The sequence below is a fragment of the Meriones unguiculatus genome, chromosome 6, assembly GCF_030254825.1.
Source record: "Meriones unguiculatus strain TT.TT164.6M chromosome 6, Bangor_MerUng_6.1, whole genome shotgun sequence".
NCBI lineage: Eukaryota > Metazoa > Chordata > Mammalia > Rodentia > Muridae > Meriones > Meriones unguiculatus.
In genome coordinates, this window is record NC_083354.1 from 26440796 (window position 1) to 26460768 (window position 19973).

At 39.3% G+C, this 19973-nt stretch overlaps 1 protein-coding gene across 1 annotated transcript; it reads right to left on the reverse strand.

The window, feature by feature from the left end:
- Positions 1-3774: 3774 nt before the first annotated feature.
- Positions 3775-4720, reverse strand: LOC110565940 (vomeronasal type-1 receptor 4-like). The gene has a single exon (XM_060386177.1). It carries the CDS (start codon positions 4693-4695, stop codon positions 3775-3777), a length of 921 nt encoding a protein of 306 aa, XP_060242160.1. The 5' UTR covers positions 4696-4720.
- Positions 4721-19973: the final 15253 nt, after the last annotated feature.

The following is a 19973-nucleotide window of genomic DNA, read 5'->3' on the forward strand; positions in this document are numbered from 1 at the left end:
AAAACTGTGTGGGTTGTAATAGATATCAAAATATTTTTAAAATATATTTTCATTAATTCTTGAAGAGTGTCATATAAGTGTACAATGCACTTTGATCATATTCACTTGCTTATTCTCTAGATCTACTTTCACATTCCCAAATTCTCCAAACTTCATACACTATATTATTTTCTAATCTATCAAATCATTTTCTACTGTCCATATACTCATAATTGTGTAAAGTTACCCCTACTGTCTGGCTGACCAGTAACTAGATGACCTCTTACAGAAAAGTGCCTTTTGCTTACCAGAAGCCATGAACTATCAATACCTCCTAAAGCCTGGGGTGCCCTAAACTCCTCCTACATGATAGAATTATGACTGCTCTAATATTGTGTGTGTGTTATGAAGACAACCACAGCTATTTGAGTTCATGCGTTCAGTGATCCTGTCTTAGCCAGTAGATACTATTATTCTCTGATCCTTCTTCGAATTTGGCTCTTTGAATTTTTCCATCCTTTTTGCCCATGAGGTTATTTGAACCTTGCAGTAAGGGAAATGATATAGATGTCCCATTTGTGATTGTGCATTACAGAGTCACTCACTACCTGCTCTTTCATCAGTGTGATATAACCACATTCACAGCACACAGCATATTCTGTGATGAATTCTGAGTGTTGCACTAATCTATGGCTACAGATGTAATAATTTAAGAGTAGTTTGACACTAAGTCAAACTTTCAATGGCTTTCATTGTATCTATGGGACTTTTGAGTTTACCCAGCATGCATTCATGGCCTGATTTACAGCAACAATCTTTCTATAAAGTGGCTGTTCTCAGTCTGTGGTCACAACCGTTGGAAAATACATATTACCTCTCCAGTCTTAAAACTCTGCAACCGTAATTTGTTTTTTGTTATTACAATGGTGATTTTGATGCTGAGCACGGTCTCAGTTCCTAAGACCATTGGAAATATGTGTTTTCCAATGGTCATGACCCACATGTTGAAAATCACTACTACAGAACAAATCCCAAATCCAAGCAGAACTTGTCTGGTTACTCCAATAACAGTTGTGCTACCAATTTAGCAATGGAAATATCTTACTAGAATAGTCATTGTTGTCATTCATAGTGTTTATTTCTGGGTAAGTATCTTAATGACTTTCTTCCTCCAATGTCCTGAATGCATCTCAGGTGCTATAGAATGTACCCAGCAGTGATGAACTGTATTAGACAATATGAACTAAATTTCTCATGTTCCACATCCAAAATGTGTGGTATTGTCAGCAAGAAGATCTTGCCACAAAGTTCTGGTTGTCAACCAAGAGCAATGACAGTAGTTTGCATTGTTTGGGTGGCCTCCAGACACTCTGACCAAAAATTCAAGGGCAGGTGTTTACACATAGCTTTTTAGTTTGCAACCCATAGATTTTGAGATGATCATAATACTCCATACAGGATTATACAAACATACACTCACACAAAAAGACATACATAAACCTTCCACGTGGGTTTTTCAAGCATCTTTTATGTTAGTTATCTCCTTTGGTCACTCATTTGGTCATTCATTTTTCCCGATTAATATAGTATCAAGCATTTTTCTGAAATGATTAAAATATACCAGGAGCATAAACATTTGATGGTTTGCACATATACATATATATGTGTACACATATACTTGTATGTATGTAAGTATGTATGCATGTATGTGTATAGTTATGTATCCTTGTTGATCCATGTTTGGATTTTTACATCAGTTTTGGTATACATGAATTTATATTCTCATGATTATGGTTTTTAAAGTTTGGAAACATATGTCATCCTGACCTTACAAATATAGACTTGCATTAAGAGATTGACTTTCTTATAGTTCAAAATAATATTTATGTATCAAGTTGACAACATGTGCTTGTGATCCTCACATTCGTCAATATTGTTGGCCTTTCTGATCAGAAGGAAGTGAGAGTCAGGAGCCCATGACATCGACACCTCTGAGCCCATGAGACCAAGGGAAGGGTATCCTGATACAAGGAAGCCCAGGAACCACAGCACTCTAAGGTGGGACAGTGTCCCAAGGGAAGAGCATTGTAAGACACAGGAGCTCAGGAACCACACAGCTCTGAGAGGAGGCCTCCTCAGCAGAGGCATTGTAGCTCCTGTAGGAGCTCCATAGCTTCATCCCCACTCCTTCTTTACTTCTTCTCCTCTGTGTTTTCGGCTTCTTCTAATCAGAGAGTCACACCAGGTAGCAAATCTCTTAAAAGAGATTTATTTATTGGACAGAATAATCAGGGATAGGGAGGGAAATATCCAGGAGTGGTGCCTTTGCAGCCTGGAGAAGACAGCAGGGAATTGAGCAGACACTTTCCTTATATAGGACTTCTTAGGAGGTGAGGATTTCTAAAGCAGAAATTTACAGGGTGAAGAGGAGAGGATTTCAAATCCTGAGCTTGAGGGATCTCAGAGATTGGAGGGTTTTCCTGTCCAGGGATTGGTGGGTTTTGCTGCTCAAGGAGTGGTGATTTTTATTCAGACGTTTTACCTAAAAATAGGATAATCTGAGAAGGGTCCTGTTGATGGGCTGGAGATTACCATGTGACAGTTACAGAGCCTGGAAATGTCATTATGACAATCAGAGGGGGTGGAGGAGGGGCCTATTGACTTATGCATTATGGTGTTTATATAGAGTTGAACTCTAAGCCAAACAAAACAATTTTTCTTCAAATAAACTGTGAACTTATACTGAGGGGCCAGATTGCTGGTCCCCGTCCCTGGCTGGAAGTGCCAGACTAGGTAACACTCCCTGACTGTGGGAATATCTACTTTTTCTTTGTTGCCATAGAGATGACTTCATCTCACAGGCTAGCTCCAAACCTGGAAATGCCTTTCGCTCATTGAGTTCCCTGTCAGCAGCAGCAGCCTTAACTGAGAGTTCAAGGGCTGTTGCCTTCTCCATTTCTTCAGCTTCTCAAGTTTCTTAAGGCTTCTGATCTTAGGTAAACAGGCTCTGAAGTTTTGGCCTCAGCCACTCTGGTGTTCTGAGGTGTTGCTTTCCAGAGGTGAAGAGAGGCTATCAGCAGATGCTGATAAAGATCTGAGCACCCTTTTTTGACAACAGTTGGGTGCCACACAGGGGAGCTAAAGAGCTGAAGAAGGGGCATCCAGAAAAATGTATGGGATGCCCGGGGGAAAACTTGAAGCTTCCAGCCAGGCTGATGGAATCCCTAAGGCAGGGGCCTGGACAATTTCCTGACTTAAGGATTTACAATGTTTATAAAGCATTCAAAGTTTACAAGGGGAGTTTATGGTAGGGAAGGCTTTTTCTGAGGATATTTCAGAGTGGTCCCCCTGAGGTCAGAGTCTGGGTGATAATATCACATAGGCTGATGTAGATTCTTAATAAAAGGACCAAAAGAAAAAAAAAAAGAACCGAGCACAGGAATTCAAGCCTCTACTTCCCGACTATGTCAATGTTACCACATATGTTTTGCTCCTCTCTCTATAAATCCATTTCTCCCACTGCTTCTACCCTACCGTTATGGACTGCACCTTCAGACTGTGGGGTGAAAGAAAGCTTTTTTTTTCTTTGAGTTGCCTTTGCCATATATTTTGTCAGAAGAACAGCAAAAATAAAGAACACATCTATCAAATGGTTTCCTACAAAATGACTACTTATCAGTTTACATAATGAAGAAGTCAATTATAAAATGCTTAATGTCTTCAAATTGCAGTTTTGTGTTGTACAACATATAAAAGAATATAACAATATATTTAAAAAAAGTGATAACTAGGGCTCTATCTCTTACTAAAGCAGGAAAAAAACAGGCTGGAACTAGACTTCATATGGGTGATGAGAACAAAGGGACAAAATATTGGAAAGCATATTTCTATAAATGTGAATGCATTTACTCCCCATAGCACTGGATATTTGGAGCAGGTCCTAACAATGACCACAATGGAAGAGAATGTGTAGGAGATGACAAACGTGCATAGCAGCAGGAGAATAGTTTGGGTGGCTCTGTCTTCAGGGGAGACTTTCAGAAAGTGCTGAGCACTGTGGATATGCTTGACTTGTCTCTTATGTCTGTAGAGCATATGCAGCATGTAGACACTTGAGCAGGACATGAGACCCAGGCATAGACCATCAAAGAAGAAAAGTAAGAACATATATAGTGTTATTGCCATAGTGTTCCAAGACAACCATGAGCAATACCCATAAACCACCCTGTTAGTCACATTTTTGTCATAACCGGGGCCTGACACTATTGTTGGAGTCAACATGTTTAGAAGAAGGTGCACAAGCCAACTGACTGAGCAGGAGGGACCAATATACTTTGTGGCTCTGTGTTTAAGCTTTATCCACCTGGAGATGCTGGAGCTGATCGTGACTGCTTGGAAGCAACTCAATAGACACATCATGTAAAGGGACATCACCCTTGTTACGCGGGAAATATACACTACCAATTTACATCCAATGTCATCCAGGAGACCTTCAAATCCGTAATCTGACAGCGTCTGTGGAATGCCTCTTGAGATGATAGACAAGCAGTTGGCAAAAGTCAAGTGCTCTATAATCAGGTCTTTGGGCATTAAATGCTTCCCAGTGACTATCTTAATGACATAATAGACTAGTATTGAGGAATTGCCAAATATTCCCAATGTAATCTGGGAGAATAGAAAAATTCCCATTGCAAAGTTTTCAGAAGCCATTTTCATTCCTATTTTTAAAAGTAAATAAATTTATTATGGCATAGAGGACCTGAAAATGCATTATGAATGTGCATTATCTTGTGAAGTTAGCTTAAATAAAACATTCATCAATTTATTGGATCTATTTAGCTCACTCACTAAAAAAGAGTATTTAAAAGTTTTTTCCTTATAATTTATTTCAGTGGAAAGGGAAAAATCGGTTATGTTTTCTCAAGTTTAATGTTTTCTCTGCATGTGGTGGTGGACGTCTTTGATTTTAGGACTTAAGAGACAGAGACAGACAAGTCTGTGAATTTGTGGATAATCTGGTCTACAGAGTGTATTCCAAGACCCTTAGACCTACACACAGATAAACTCATTGTAAAACTCCAGAAATAAAAAATGAAAAATAATACTATTCTGTATTTTGTTTCTTTTGACTAAACCAATGATTTGTGGTCAATTTTTTAAAAAAAATAATTTTAAAACGTCATTATTCATAAAATTCACATAAAACTGGTTTCAGAATTCATCAAGAGAAAATACAGAAAATATTTGAAAATCATACATATAATGAGTGAAGACAAAAGAATGTTTCAAGAGTTATTTTGTTTTTAACTAAGTGATTGTTCAGCAGGTTGCTTGAGTATTTGAGTGTCAACAAATACTAGAAGCTTGTCATCTTAAAGCTGAATTTGTAGACAGTTGTGAACCACTGTTAGTAGCTCAGAATTGAACGCAGATACATAGTAACAGCAGTATTCACTCCTAACCAGTGACACAGCAATCTAAAAAGAACATTTAAATATTAATTTGGAAAAACTTAAAATATAAAAAAAATTGAAGTGGGTTCATGAGTTGAATAAACAATTCTGAAATCTCCAAAATGTGTGCACAAAGAGGCTCAAAATCACCAGTAAGAAGGGAGTACAATAAGGAGATGTAAGTTAAAGGCAGAATAAGAGATCATCACATAATAAATAAACAGGTATTAATCAAAGTACATTACAACAACAGGAATTAAAGCTGCTGAAAATATGAAAGAACTTTAGTGCAGAATCTATAGGAAAGTGAAATATTGTAGAAGCTATAAAATGTAGTAATGATTTTCTTTCTCAACGAAATTGAAAAATAAATACCAAGTCCCAATGGAAGTGTTACTGAATATCCTACATGATGGGTCATCAATTCTTGTTAATCCTAATAGCAAATGCTGACATTGATCTGAGTATATGGAAAGATACAAAGGCAAACAGGGAATGAGAAATGCTGAGTAAGAAGAATAAACGAAGGGTCAGGTATTCCATAGTAATACCCTGCTGAGTCTCTGCAGTGCTCAGAAAGAAACTCTGGAAGACACAGTCACTTCTTTCTTGAATGGTTGCTGATCAGTGATCAGACCTTCTGACTCTTTGTGTAGAATGGACATCAACCTGCAGAATGGGATGGTATTCATATCTTCTCACCATGAACAACAAAATGTTAAATTACTATAAAGCTGAAATGCTAAAACGCACAGAGGAAAATGTCAGAAATAGAATAGGTAGGTAGAGGGGACAACATGAATTTCACAAAAATGCACCAAGAATTAACAAGTGGAAAAGTATGATATTAAACATTTTTTGCACATTAAAGGAAACTACCAGCCAGGTGGAAATAAAACCTACCAACAAGCCGAAAATAATTGACTTTTGTATTTTAATCAAGAAATTAAAACCTATAGTATATAAAGGAAAATAAAGATTAAACAATCTATTCTCCAGCTTTGCAGTCAACAAACAGGTTAATAGAACTGGCAAGGAATTATGTAAAGACAAGGCACAAATGGGAAGTAAATAGATTTCAACATATTTACCTATCAAGGAAGGGAAAACTACAAATAATTTGAGACTGCACTGCACCCCTTAGAATGAATGACATCAAGAGAATAGACCACAACAAATGCTCCAATAATGTGGAGCAAAGAAATCCTCATTGTTTAATGGTGAGAGGTTGAAGCACTACATTTGTTATAGAAATAAATACAAAGATATCTGAATAAAGTAAAAATAGGATCACAATATAACGCAGCTATAAATTCCTGGACATATAACCCATATATCCTATCACCACATATAATACATCCATGCTAAGAGCTTAATAATTCATAATACCAAAAAAGTAATGATCATCAGCAGAAAATGGAAGTCTGACATCTATACACAGAGATATTGTGTTAATGTGTAGAAGAAAGTAAAATCATGAAAATTTCAGAAATTATATGGAAGAACAAAGATTTAGCATGATATATGGTATATGATGTATGATATGATATGATATGATATGATATAGTTCGGGGGAATGACATTATTTTTCAAACTGGGGAAATGGAACACACTGTCCATATTTATGATTATGCTGAGAGAGAGTACTCATGGCTTAAGAAACCAGAAAGGAGATAAAATGATGTGGAAAATAGATGGCTTGGGAAATCCAGGGGACTATAATAGGACAAATGTGTAATTAATGTGAAAAGATTATAAAGGATATATAGAGGGCTGAGATGATATTATAGCAATGGAAGATAAAAGTATAAGTGGAGAATAAAAAGGGTTTATTTTGGAAAATGTTATAATGAAATACTATGTATGCTATGTATGCTAAATACTAAATACTGTGTATGCAATAAAAATACTATGTATGCTAAATACTAAATACTATGTATGTTAATAAAAATTTTATCAAGAAGTTAAAAAGCAACAAATCAAATAATCCAGAGAATTCTCAAAAGAGGAATATTAAATGGCAGAGAAACACTTAAAGAAATGCTCAACATCCTTAGTCATTAGGGAAATACAAATCAAAACGACCCTTAGATTTCACCTTACACCCATCAGAATGTCTAAGATCAAAACCTCAAGTGACAACACATGCTGGAGCGGATGTGGAGAAAGGGGAACCCTCTCCATTGCTGGTGGAAATGTAAACTTGTACAACCACTTTGGAAACCAATCTGGTGCTTTCTCAGACAATTTGGAATAGTGCTTCCTTAAGATCCAGCTATACTACTCATAGGCATATATCCAAACTATGCTCAAGTACACAACGAGGACATTTGCTCAACAATGTTCATAGCAGCTTTATTTGTACTAGCCAGAATCTGAAAACAACCAAGATGTCCGTCAATGAAGAAATGGATACAGAAATTGTGCTACGTTTACACAATGAAATACTACTCAGCAATTAAAAATAAGGAAATCATGAAATTTGCAGGCAAATTGTGGGATCTAGAAAAGATCATCCCGAGTGAGGTATCCCAGAAGGAGAAAGACACACATGGTATATACTCACTTTTAAGTGGGTACTAGACTTATAAGATAGGATAAACATACTAAAATCTGTACACCTAAAGAAGATAAATAAGGAGGACCCTGGGTACGATAATGAATCCACACTCAGATAGGCAAACAGGATGGACATCGGAAGAGGAAGAAAATAGGACAGGACAGGACAGAAGTCTACCACAGAGGACCTCTGAAAGACTCTACCCAGCAGGGTATGAAAGCAGATGCTGAAGCTCATAGTCAAACTTTGGGCAGAGTACAGGGAATCTTATGAAAGAAAGGGGAGATAGAAAAACCTGGAGGGGACCGAAGCTCCACAAGGAGAGCAACCGGCCTAGGGATTTTTGTTTTGTTTTGTTTTGTTTTTGTTTTTTGTTTTTTGTTTTTTCTGAAACTGATACTCCAACTGAGGACCATGCATGTAGATAACCTAGAACCCCTGCACAGATGTAGCCCATGGAAGCTCATTTTTCAAGTGGGTTTCTTAGTAAGGGGAACAGGGACTGTCTCTGACATGAACTCAGTGGCTGGCTCTTTGATCACCCCCCCACCCTGAGGTGGGTGCAGTTTTACCAGGCCACAGAGGAAGATAATACAGCCAGTTCTGATGAGACCTGATAAACTAGGGTCAGAGGGAAGGGGAGGAGGACCTCCCCTATCAGTGGACTCGTAGAGGGGCATGGGAGGAGATGAGGGAGGAAGGGTGGAATTGGGAGGGAATGAGAAAGGGGGCTACAGCTGGGATGCAAAGTGAATAAACTAATTAATAAAAAATTTTAAAAACCAAGCCAATTACAAAACAGATTATAGTTTCTTACTAAATTTTTCTGTTTAATAATGACAGTTCTTATAGTCAACGCAATCTTAAGAACTTACACTCAATACTTCAAATTGTGTGTAATACAGTAGAGTTTTGTTTTTGTTGTTTTGGTTTGAGTTTCACTTATTAACAGCAATCCATGACATCAGGCAGATATTGGATAGCTTCTGAAACTCTAGACACTGGCCATGACAATAGGGTAGAGAAAACCAAACATACCTGTGTCTATTTTCCAGAAGTGGACAGGCCTATGTAGACAGGCTTCACATGACAAAGCACCATATTTGTATGTTCTTGCTGACAACATGTGAGCTGGTGCCATACGATAAAATAAATTATGGTATATGCAGTGACACATAATAATAATCAGGAAAACATTTCAGAATAGATAAAGTATCAAGAAATAAAATGTACTTCTTACATGCATTTACTCCTTTTATGTATTTCATTCAATTTAACTACTAATCTTGACACTTCCATAAAATTTATTTTTATTTAAAAACCACTATGTAATTCTATCATTGATAAAACTTACTAGTATCAGTAGTCTCTTTAATCCATAGTTTTAATCTAGCTCTTTAGTCAAAAATTAGAATGTAGCATTTTCCAGAAGTATATGGATTAGTAAGCAGGAAGAACAAAAATAAAAGCACTTCAAGGTATTTAACATTAGATGAGAATGTAGTTCATGGCTCATCCTGCTATTGCAAGGTTGTGGGTGTGATCTCCAGGCTCATCCATAGACAAAAATGAAGAATCCACATAAACTTTTCTTTTAAAAATTAGAAAGATATAGAGAAATAATTAGTGATGAGGTAAGGGAGACAAAGACACAGAGGAACTAACTGAAGAATGGAAAGAAGAATATGACGTATCAGTGATAAGAGAAATTCAGTAGCAGCTTATGGGAGGAACAGGGTCACACAGCTCTGGGAGGATCGTAGCTAAGTCTACTCTGCCCTGGATTGAAAATACCCCAATTTCATCCACAAGCCCATTTAACTTCCCACTTCCTAAACCAATACTAGAGTCCTTTCCCCTATCCTTTCTACGCTTTAAGTTCTTTTTCTCTTTCTTCCTTCCTATATTCTTTCCTTCCTTGCCTCTTTTCCTTTTTTGTTCCTACCATCATTTCCTTCTTTCATCAGAGCTACAGAAAGAAGCTCTTAATATAGACTTTTAAGTACAACTAAAGTTAAGAGAGGTACTTGGGAAGAAAGCAAAATGCTTCCAATTGCACAAGAGTGGCTTTTTCAAAAAGTACCTTCTAATGTTTTTAGTTCTTACTACTTTTCTGCTCTGGTAACTTACCTCAGTGTTCAATGACACCACTGTGGTTGCTGTTGCCATGAGAAGGAAGTCTGGTGAAACTGTGTTGAGACACTTTCCCTCACTTAAAGATTCATGATCTCCTCTTATTCTTTCCCAGAAGACTGTTGATTATAAACTCAGTTCTAGATCCATGATGACAGCATTTCCACAAGGGTTTGAAGTAACTTTTAAACACCTTAGTACTGAGTTCATGTCAGAAAATAAAAAATAACAAATAAAAAAAAATACAGTTTACATGAGCAAGTCCAAGGAAGCAATTAGGAATCAGGAGGGAATTTTTCTGTAAGTCTTTGAAACACAAAGGGGATGGCAAAGAGACATACAGAAGGAATAGGGCTTCATTGCACTTATGGTGCAAAAAAGTTGTATGGCCTTGCCCCTGGAGGTTCTTTTTCTATCACCCAGCATCTGAGACAATTTCAACATCTCAAAACTGTTTGGTCCCAAAGACACTCAGAAAAAATGACTAACTGAGATACATATTAACATATCCGAGCAGATGCTAGCTGCCAGACACTCACATCTTTGCAAGTACCTCTTACACAATCTTGGATCCTCTCAGCACTACCATTGCCATCTACTTTAAATCTCTCTAGACCCTGAGCTTTTCTTCTGTTCCCTTATTGACTCTTTCCTATAAAACCCAGACAATTTGTCTTCTTGATTCCCTTGGCCCTCTCTCCTCTGTCTCAGTTCTTCTCTTGCTCTTTTCCTATTAATTCTCTTATGGCCTGCTTCAGTGTACTGTCCATATCTAATGTACTAGTTTATGTAGGAGGTTTTTCTTCTGGCACCCAAGCTCCCAAAATAATGACTTATAAGACTCAAAATACTATTTACAAATGCCTAGGTTGAATAACTGAGCTCTAACTAGCTCATAAGGTAGTAACCCATTCATATTGATCTACCTTCTGCCACATGTCTGGTTACCTGTGCTCAGGCACAATGTATCCATCCTCTTTAATGAACATAAGTGATAAAAGAAAAGCAACAGAAAAAGATATTAAAGTATTAAATATGGGAACAAAAAAAATAGGTAAATAATATTTGCACATTTTATAGAGAAAGTGGAGGCTTTAGCTAGAAGGAAGTAGCTCCCAAATGAAGTGGCTTGCCACCATAAAATAGCAAGCACACTCTTTATAGCATGAGGCTGCCTTCAATAGCAAAACACAGCCACCACAATGAAGAAAGCAGTGCACCGTAGCAGGAAGTCGCCTCCATATCGCAGGATGTGGGTTCTATTACATATGACAGATATATAGAATCTCACTTAAAAATCTAGATATAAAACAAGTGTCCTACTCTATCCATTACTTCAGTCTGTTGTTTCCACTGTCTTGATACGAAAGGAAAGATACCACATGGATGTGTACCATGGAAACACAATTTTGTGATCTGAGGGAATGGCTCATACTTTCTTGTCATTGTAATCAAACTCTGAGTACCCAGCTTATACACTGTTTTTTCACTGGCCTGTTTCCGCACAGACCAATTGTTATTTTCATAACACCTGTGTGTCTGTAACACCATTCACCTGACAAATTGAAAATTACTTTGAAATCTCTTTGACTTACTAGTATCTTGAAGTAAAAATAAGACCAAATTATACAAGTAAATTCAATAATGCAATTATTAAGAGGTGGAAGGAAATTTTTTTATGAGTCCTTGAAATACCAATGTATTCCTTGAAAAAGCATGGACAACACAAAGTTTCAATGCTAAACAACACCCTAGCTAGTATTAGAGATGAAATGGACATTCAAAACTTTGTAATTGGAATCCAACATGGTGGTGACCAGTGTGCATCTTATCTGAGAGGCAGAGGATCTGAAACTCCAAAACTGGTGAGTGGAGGGGTAGTTGAAGCCAGAACATCAACTTTGGGGATTCCTGAGCTGGAGGGGACAACCCATGGGCTGGGACAGATGGTTTCAATGCATAATTCTACCTGTCCTTCAAGGAAGAGCTAACTCCAATTCTCTTCAAACTACTAAACAGAAGGAACATTACTAAACTCATTCTATGAGGCCACAGTAACACTGATACATAAACCACACAAAGACCCAACAAAAAAGAGAACTTCAGACCTATCTCTCTTATAAATATTGATGCAAAAAATACTCAATAAAATACTCTCAAACCAAATCCAAGAACACATAAATGATTTCATCTACCATGATCAAATAGGCTTCATTCCAGGCAGGCAGATGTTGAAAAACCATTTGACAAAATCCAACACCTGTTCATGTTTAAAGTCTTGGGGAGAGCAGGGATAAAAGGCACATACCTAAACATAGTAAAGGCAATATACAGCAATACTATTGCCAACATCAAACTAAACAGAGAGAAACTTAAATCAATAACATTGAAATTAGGGACAAGGCAAGGCTGCCCACTCTCTCAGTATCGCTTCAACATAGTACTTGAAGTCCTAGCTAGAGCAATAAGATAACTAAAGGAGATCAAGGGGATACAAATCAAAAGCAAGAAGTCAACTTTGCAGATGATATGATAGTGTACATAAGTGACCCCAAAAATTCTACCAGAGAATTCCTTCAGCTGATAAACACCTTCAGCAAAGTGGCTGGATACAAAATTAACTCAAAAAATCAGTAGCCCTCCTGTATATAAAAGACAAAAGGGCTGGGAAAGAAATTAAGGAAACAACACCCTTCACAATAGCCACAAAGGACATAAAGTACCTTGACGTGACTCTAACCAAGCAAGTGAAGACCTGTTTGAAAAAAACTTCAAGTTCCTGAAGAAAGAAATTGAAGAAGATATCAGAAGTTGGAAAGATCTCCCATGCTCATGGATTATTGGTAGGATTAACATAGTGAAAATGGCCATTCTGCCAAAACCAATCAAAAGATTCAATGCAATTCCTATCAAAATAACAACACAATTCTTTACAGAATGTGAATGAACAATTCTCAATAACATATGGAAAAACAAAACAAAACAGAATTGCTAAAACAATACTGTAGAATATAAGATCTTCTGGAGGCATCTCCATTCCTGATCTCAAGTTGTACTATAGAGCAAAAGTAGTAAAATTGTACTGGCATAGAAACAAAATGGTGAATCAATGGAATTGAACAGAAGACCCAGAAATACACTCACACACCTATAGAGACTTGATTTTTGACAAAGAAAACCAAAACTATACAATGGAAAAAGATAGAATCTTCAACAAATAATCTAACTGGATGTCTACGTGTAGATAAATAGATCCATATTTATCTCCCTGCACAAAAGCAAAGTCCAAGTGGATCAAAGACCTCAACATAAAATCAGACACACTAAACCTATTAGAAGAAAAAGTGTGGAAGAACCTGGAACTCATTTGTACAGGAGAAAACTTTCTGAACAGAACACCAACAGCACAAGCTCTAAGATCAACAATCTATAAATGGAACCTCAAGAAACTGAAAAACTTCTGTAAAACAAAGGACACTGTTGTCAGAACAAAATGACAGCCTAAAGACTGGGAAATGATCTTCACCAACCCTATATCTGACAGAGGGCTAATATCTAAAATAATGAGGAACTCAAGAAGTTAAACACCAACAAACCAAGTAATACAATTAAGAAAATGGAGTACAGAGCTAAACAGAGAATTCTCAATAGAGGAATATTGAATGGCAGATAAACACTTAAAGAAAAGTGCAACATCCTTAGTCATCAGGAAAATGAAAATCAAAATGACCCTGAGATTTCACCTTATACCCTTCAGAATGGCTAAGATTAAAAACTCAAGTGACAACACATGCTGGAGAGGATGTGGTAAGAAAGGGGAATCTTCCTCCATTGCTGGTGGGAATGTAAACTGGTACAACCACTTTGGAAATCAACCTGGTGCTTTCTCAGAAAATTAGAAATAGTGCTATCTCAAGATCCAGCTAAACCATTCGTAGGCATATATCCAAAATATGCTCAGCTATACTGTGGCAAGCCGTGGCTATTAAGTTGCCGTGCCTAAAAGATGGCGCCCGCCAGATGTACTGACTGCTGATAAACAAGTCCATGTTTGGTCAAGGTGAGCATTGCACTGGCCCATTGGCTGCCTGCTGCAGGTCTGATGAGTGAGCGTGGTTGGCTGTGAATGGCTGATGTGGTTGCCAATATAATTGGGAAGGGCCCAGGGTACGGGGGAGAAGAAGCTTGCAAATGCCTGAATAAACTGCTTGAAGAAGAGCTGGTGGTTGTGTCTTTCTTGCTGGACGAGACAGGCACGACAAGTGGAGGCCCGTACGGGGAACCTCCTCTATCTCCCCAACTGGAACGGCTCAGAACCTCAAGTAGTCAGGGAACGTCGACGGGGTAAGTCTAAAAGAGCTTACAACCCCAGGAAATTGGGGAAGGTCCTCGGCACATATTAGAGGCTATTTTAGGTTGCCAGGAAGCAGGCACCAGCGGAGCCGATTCTGGCTCAAAAGTGAAACCATGGGCGCGTCCTCTTCGCACCCAATTTCTAAAGCCCTGAGAGCGCTCCTCAACTCGAAGGGTTTAAAACTAAAACCGGGGACAATCGATAGGTTTCTCGAGGAATCTGATACAGTTGCTCCTTGGTGTGCCACCTCAGGTAATCTGACAGTAGGCAGTTGGGAAAAGCTAGGCAAGGATTTAGACTCTGCCTGGGAACAAGGACATTTGAAAGGAGGGGTGAGGCCCATATGGAAATTGGTGAGAAGCTGTCTGGAAGATATGAGGTGCTGTGAGACTGTGGAAGCTGGTCAACTGTCCCTAGACCAGTTGAAGGAAGAACAGTCAGTAACAGAAAAGGGCAACTCTACTTGAGGTGAATCTGATAATGATTCTGAAGAGGAAGTAGAGAGATTAGTAGAGCAGATGGAAAGAACAAAGATATATTCTGACTTGGGCGAGTTGGAGAGCAAAAGGTCAGGAGAAGAGGAAGTTGCAATTAGGACTATGATATCTAGTGGAAAGAAAAAATATAGTAAAGAAAAGAAGGCAGAGAAGTTGCGAGGGCTGGCTTCTGCCCCACCACCTTACATGTTTGACCAGAGGAGGGTGGAAGACCCGTTACCTAGTTGTCAGAGGTCATTTTGCCCCGAAGTCTGGAAGGAGGTGCAATCATCTTCTCTTGGCTTTCCTGTTTTCACGAATCAGGCAGGGAACAGATATCATGACCCGATAGATTTCAAGGTTGTGAAGAGTCTAGCTGAATCCGTAAGAGCTTATGGCATAACAGCCTCCTTTATATTAGCACAGGTGGAAAGTTTAGGTTCTGCATGACTCCTAGTGACTGGGCTGGATTGGCCAGGGCCTGTTTCTCACCAGGTTTAATCAATTAGGTTGTGAATGGAAGTACCCAGGGTTATGTGTGACCTCAGTTCAATTTCATAATTTCACCAGAGCTGCTAACCTAAGATCTTATCTCAATAGTTACTTGGCAATTGGTCACAGAATTTTGAACACCTCCTTGGAGATTTGAGACTGGCCATTGTGACGGTGAATTCCACTCGTGTAGATCCTTCTATTGCTGGGAGCCTGACGTCCTGGATTTCTGCAACGTTTAGCCACCTGAAGGAATGGGTGGGATTAAGGGTTTTGGCAATAATGATGTGTTGTGCTTACGTGTTATGTGTGTGGTTTATGTGCCATATGCAGCAACGTCAACATCATGCCAAGGCCATGATTACACAAGCCTTTGCAGCAATAGAAGCCAGACAGTCCCCTCAAGTATGGCTCGCTGCCATAAAGCAAGCTTATCATCACACTCGGGGTGTGAGGCTAAGCACTGCATGGAGAATTAGCCTGTGAGCGGTTAGGCAGCTCTCTGAGAGGCACGTTTGATTGCATGGAGGTTTGTACCCTAAGCCCCTCCCCCTGGGAAAAAAGGTACGGGGCAGGTCTGGGTCAGTTACTGGTAATGGGCCTGTGGCTGACCTCAGTATATCGCCCCACATGTCTTGCACACCAGGGATCAAACCTCTACCTCTACCCGTTGTGTTCTGTTCTTTGCTTGCTTGTTTTAATAAAGAAGGGGGAACTGTGGCAAGCCGTAGCTATTAAGTTGCCGTGCCTAAAAGATGGCGCCCACCGGATGTACTGATAAACAAGTCCATGTTTGGTCAAGGCTAGCGTTGCACTGGCCCATTGGCTGCCTGCTGCAGGTCTGATGAGTGAGTGCGGTTGGCTGTGATTGGCTGATGTGGTTGCCTATATAATTGGGAAGAGGCCGGGGTACGGGGGGAGAAGAAGCTTGCAAATGCCTGAATAAACTGCTTGAGGAAGAGCTGGTGGTTGCGTCTTTCTTGCTGGATGAGACAGGCACGACACTATACAACAAGAACATTTGCTCAACCACGTTAGGAACAGCTAAATTCATAATAGCCAGAATCTGGAAACGACCCAGATGTCCCTCAGGTGAGGAATGAATGCAGAAAGAGTGGTACATTTACACAACAGAATACTACTCAGCCATTAAAAACAAGGAAATCATGAAATTTTCAGACAAATGGATAAAACTAGAAAAGATCACCCTGAGTGAGGTATCCCAGACGCAGAAAGACACACATGGTATATACTCACACATATAATATAGGACAAACATATTAAAATCTATAGTCCTAAAAAAGCTAAACAGCAAGGAGGACCCAAGGTAAGATGCTTAATCCTCATTCAGGACAACAGTTGGGATAGACATCGGAAGTAGGAGAAGACAGGGAACAGGACAGAAGCCTACCACAAAGGACCTCTGAAACACTCTGCTGATTGGGTATTGAAGCAGATGCTGAGACTCATAGCCAAACTTGGGGGAGAGTGCAGGGAATCTTATGGAAGAAGGGAGAGATAGGAAGACCTGGATGGGACAGGAGCTCCACAAGGAGACCAACAGAACCAAAAATCCTGGGCCCAAGGGAGCCTATAGAGGATGATCCTCTCACCAAGAACTGTGCGTGGAGAGAACCTAATAACCTTGTTCAGATGTAGCCCATAGGAAGCTCAGTCTTCAAGTGGGTTTCCTAGTAAGGGGAGCAGGGGCTGTCTCCAGCATGAACTCAGTGGCTGGCTCTTTGATCACCTCCCCCTGAAGAGGGGAGCAGTCTTATCAGGCCACAGAGGAAGACAATGCCGCCAGTTCTGATGAGACCTGATAGGCTAAGGTCAGATGGAAGGGGAGGAGGTCCTCCCCTATCAGTGGACTAGGGAAAGGGCATAGGGGGAGAAGGAGGAAGGATGGGAGACTGGGAGGAGATGGGGAGGGGGCTACAATTGGAATACAAAGTGAATAAATTTTAATAAATAATAATAACAATAAAATGAAATAATCAACAAGGCAGATCAAAGAACACCCTCTGGCACTTCTCCTGGAAGCATTTCTATCTGTTGTGTTTGGGATGGAAGCCAAGAAAACTCACTTCAGACACAGAAGCTTTATTTTCTGAGCTCAGAGAAAAGCTCAGATGAAAACTTTAGTTTCTGAGCTATGAGAGGCAGTTAGTTTAGGATCTGAACTGCATTCTTGAGAGGAAGCTGTTTTAAAAGGTGAAAACTGCAATTAGCTCCCATTAGGTGCAAGAAGATAGAGGGCACAGTGGAACAGGGCATTAATCTCTGACTCAAGTTCTTGTTTTGCTATCTAGACAAGCACTTCTAGCTGACCTTTAATTTGACTGGTCCCAAGTAAAGTTTATGTTTATGGCCAGCTGTGCCTTATGTTTGGGGAAATTCTGGGAACAACAAGACCACAGAGTATGCAGAACATAAACATAGTTTTTGGTCAACCTGACCTTATACAGGAATTCTTTTTTCTGTATCAGCAACAAGGTACAATGATGTGGCTGTTAGGCCTGAAACAGAAATGGGTATAGTTATGTTACCTGAAAGGAGCAGGCTCATCATACCATTGGAATTAATTTTTAAATCTTTTGTAATTGTATTGAGAAATACAAATCCCAGTGTATAATGATAATTAATGAAAGCTGTTCCTTTTGGTATGCAAACTATGTGCACCTGGATTCAATTAAAGCAATGCTCACAATAGCCTCCTTCACGATAGCACACACTAAGAGGATCTACCCACCTATTGTCAATATAAATTCTTTAACAGACTTATAATGGCATTCCCTACAGCATGAAACCCAACCAATTGTGACACATACAACATGGATGAATCATTTTCAAACCTTGACCTGTAGGATGTTATGTGTACATAAACCTATGACCTCTTGCTTCTCCCAATCCCTTAATACTTGAGCATTTTTATTGAAAATGTGGACATGACCAATCCAAGGAATTGTTGAGAAGAAGGTATTTGTGATACAGATTAAACAGAGAACAGCCAGAGGCATCAGGAAGGGTCCAGAGCAGGTCTAGAAGATAGCACAACAGACAGGGTCATTAGACTGACCAGGCTATGAGAAAACAGATAAAGGGGTAGACTAAGAAATGAGAAGAGAAAGGAGAAATGAACAAAGTGCATAAAGTGCCAAGAGATCAAGAGCACATGGCCAAAATGTCAGGGTTTTATAGAAAAGCAGGGGGAAAGAAAATGAAGCTCATGGGTGACAGAGGTTTGGGGTAGGGGAGGAGTGCTGAGAAGAGCCAGGACTTTGTAAGAGGCACTTGCAATGTTGTGAGATTCTGGCAAACAGCATCTGCTCTGATATGTTAATAGGCACCTAAGTTAGCCATTTGTCCTGAGAGTCTTTGGGACCTAACACTTTTGAGATGTTAAAACTGTCTAGGATGCTGAGTGATAGGGAAAGGCCCTCCAGTGACAAGGCCATGCAACTTGCTTATACTTTAATAGCACTAAAATTCTTTCTTCATGTCTCTCTGCCATACTGCTCATGCTCCCAAGACTGATACCGATTCCTAATTGCTTTCTTTGAGTCGCTCATGTAGTTTACACTTCTTGTTTTGTTTAGCTTTGTATTCTGGTCTGACAGGAAGGCATTTAAAAGTTACTTCAGACCCTTGTGGAGTTGCTGTCATTATTGGTTTAGAATTGAAATGAAAATGACCAATCTGTTGGGAATGAATACCAGAAGATCATGAACCTTTAAGTGAGGGAGAATATATCATCACAGTTTCAACAGAGACTCACTTCTTACGGTGACAGGCATCTTCATAGTGAGTGAGGTGAGTGATCAGAGCAGAGGACTAGTAAAAACTAAAAATATTAGAAAGCAATCTTTAGAGAATCCATGCTAGTGCTCTCTACTGCTGCTGCTTCCTCCTTCCTCTCCTCCTTCTTCTTCTCCTCCTCCTCGCCCTCCTTCTCCTTCCCCCTCTCCTCCTCCTCCTGCTTCTCCTCCTCCTTTTCTTCTTCTTCTTCTTCTTCTTCTTCTTCTTCTTCTTCTTCTTCTTCTTCTTCTTCTTCTTCTTCTTCTTCCTCCTCCTCCTCCTCCTCCTCCTCCTCCTCCTCCTCCTCCTCCTCCTCCTCCTCCTCCTCCTCCTCCTCTTTAAACTGTTACTGAATGGCTCTCTTGTCACTAAAACCACCTTATTTTCTTCTTTCCTTTCTTTGCTTAGCTTCTGTCTCTGTCTCTTCTCTCTATATTTCCATCTATTCCTTTCTCACCTTATTTCAATTTTTTTTTCACATGTGCCTTCCTAGTTTTAGTTTTTAAAAGGAAGATTTATTTGAATTCTCGATTTCTGTTTACTGATAACAATAGGGATCACACCCTGGGCCCTACACCCACTGGACAAGCTGTAAACTACATCCCCAACTTACACTAAATAGCTTGGAAAGCTTTTTTTAGTTAAATCCTCCTACTCATCAATTTATATGCTTCTGGAAAATATATTCCAGTTTTGTGTTTGAATAGTTGTAGTTGGACTGGTATAGA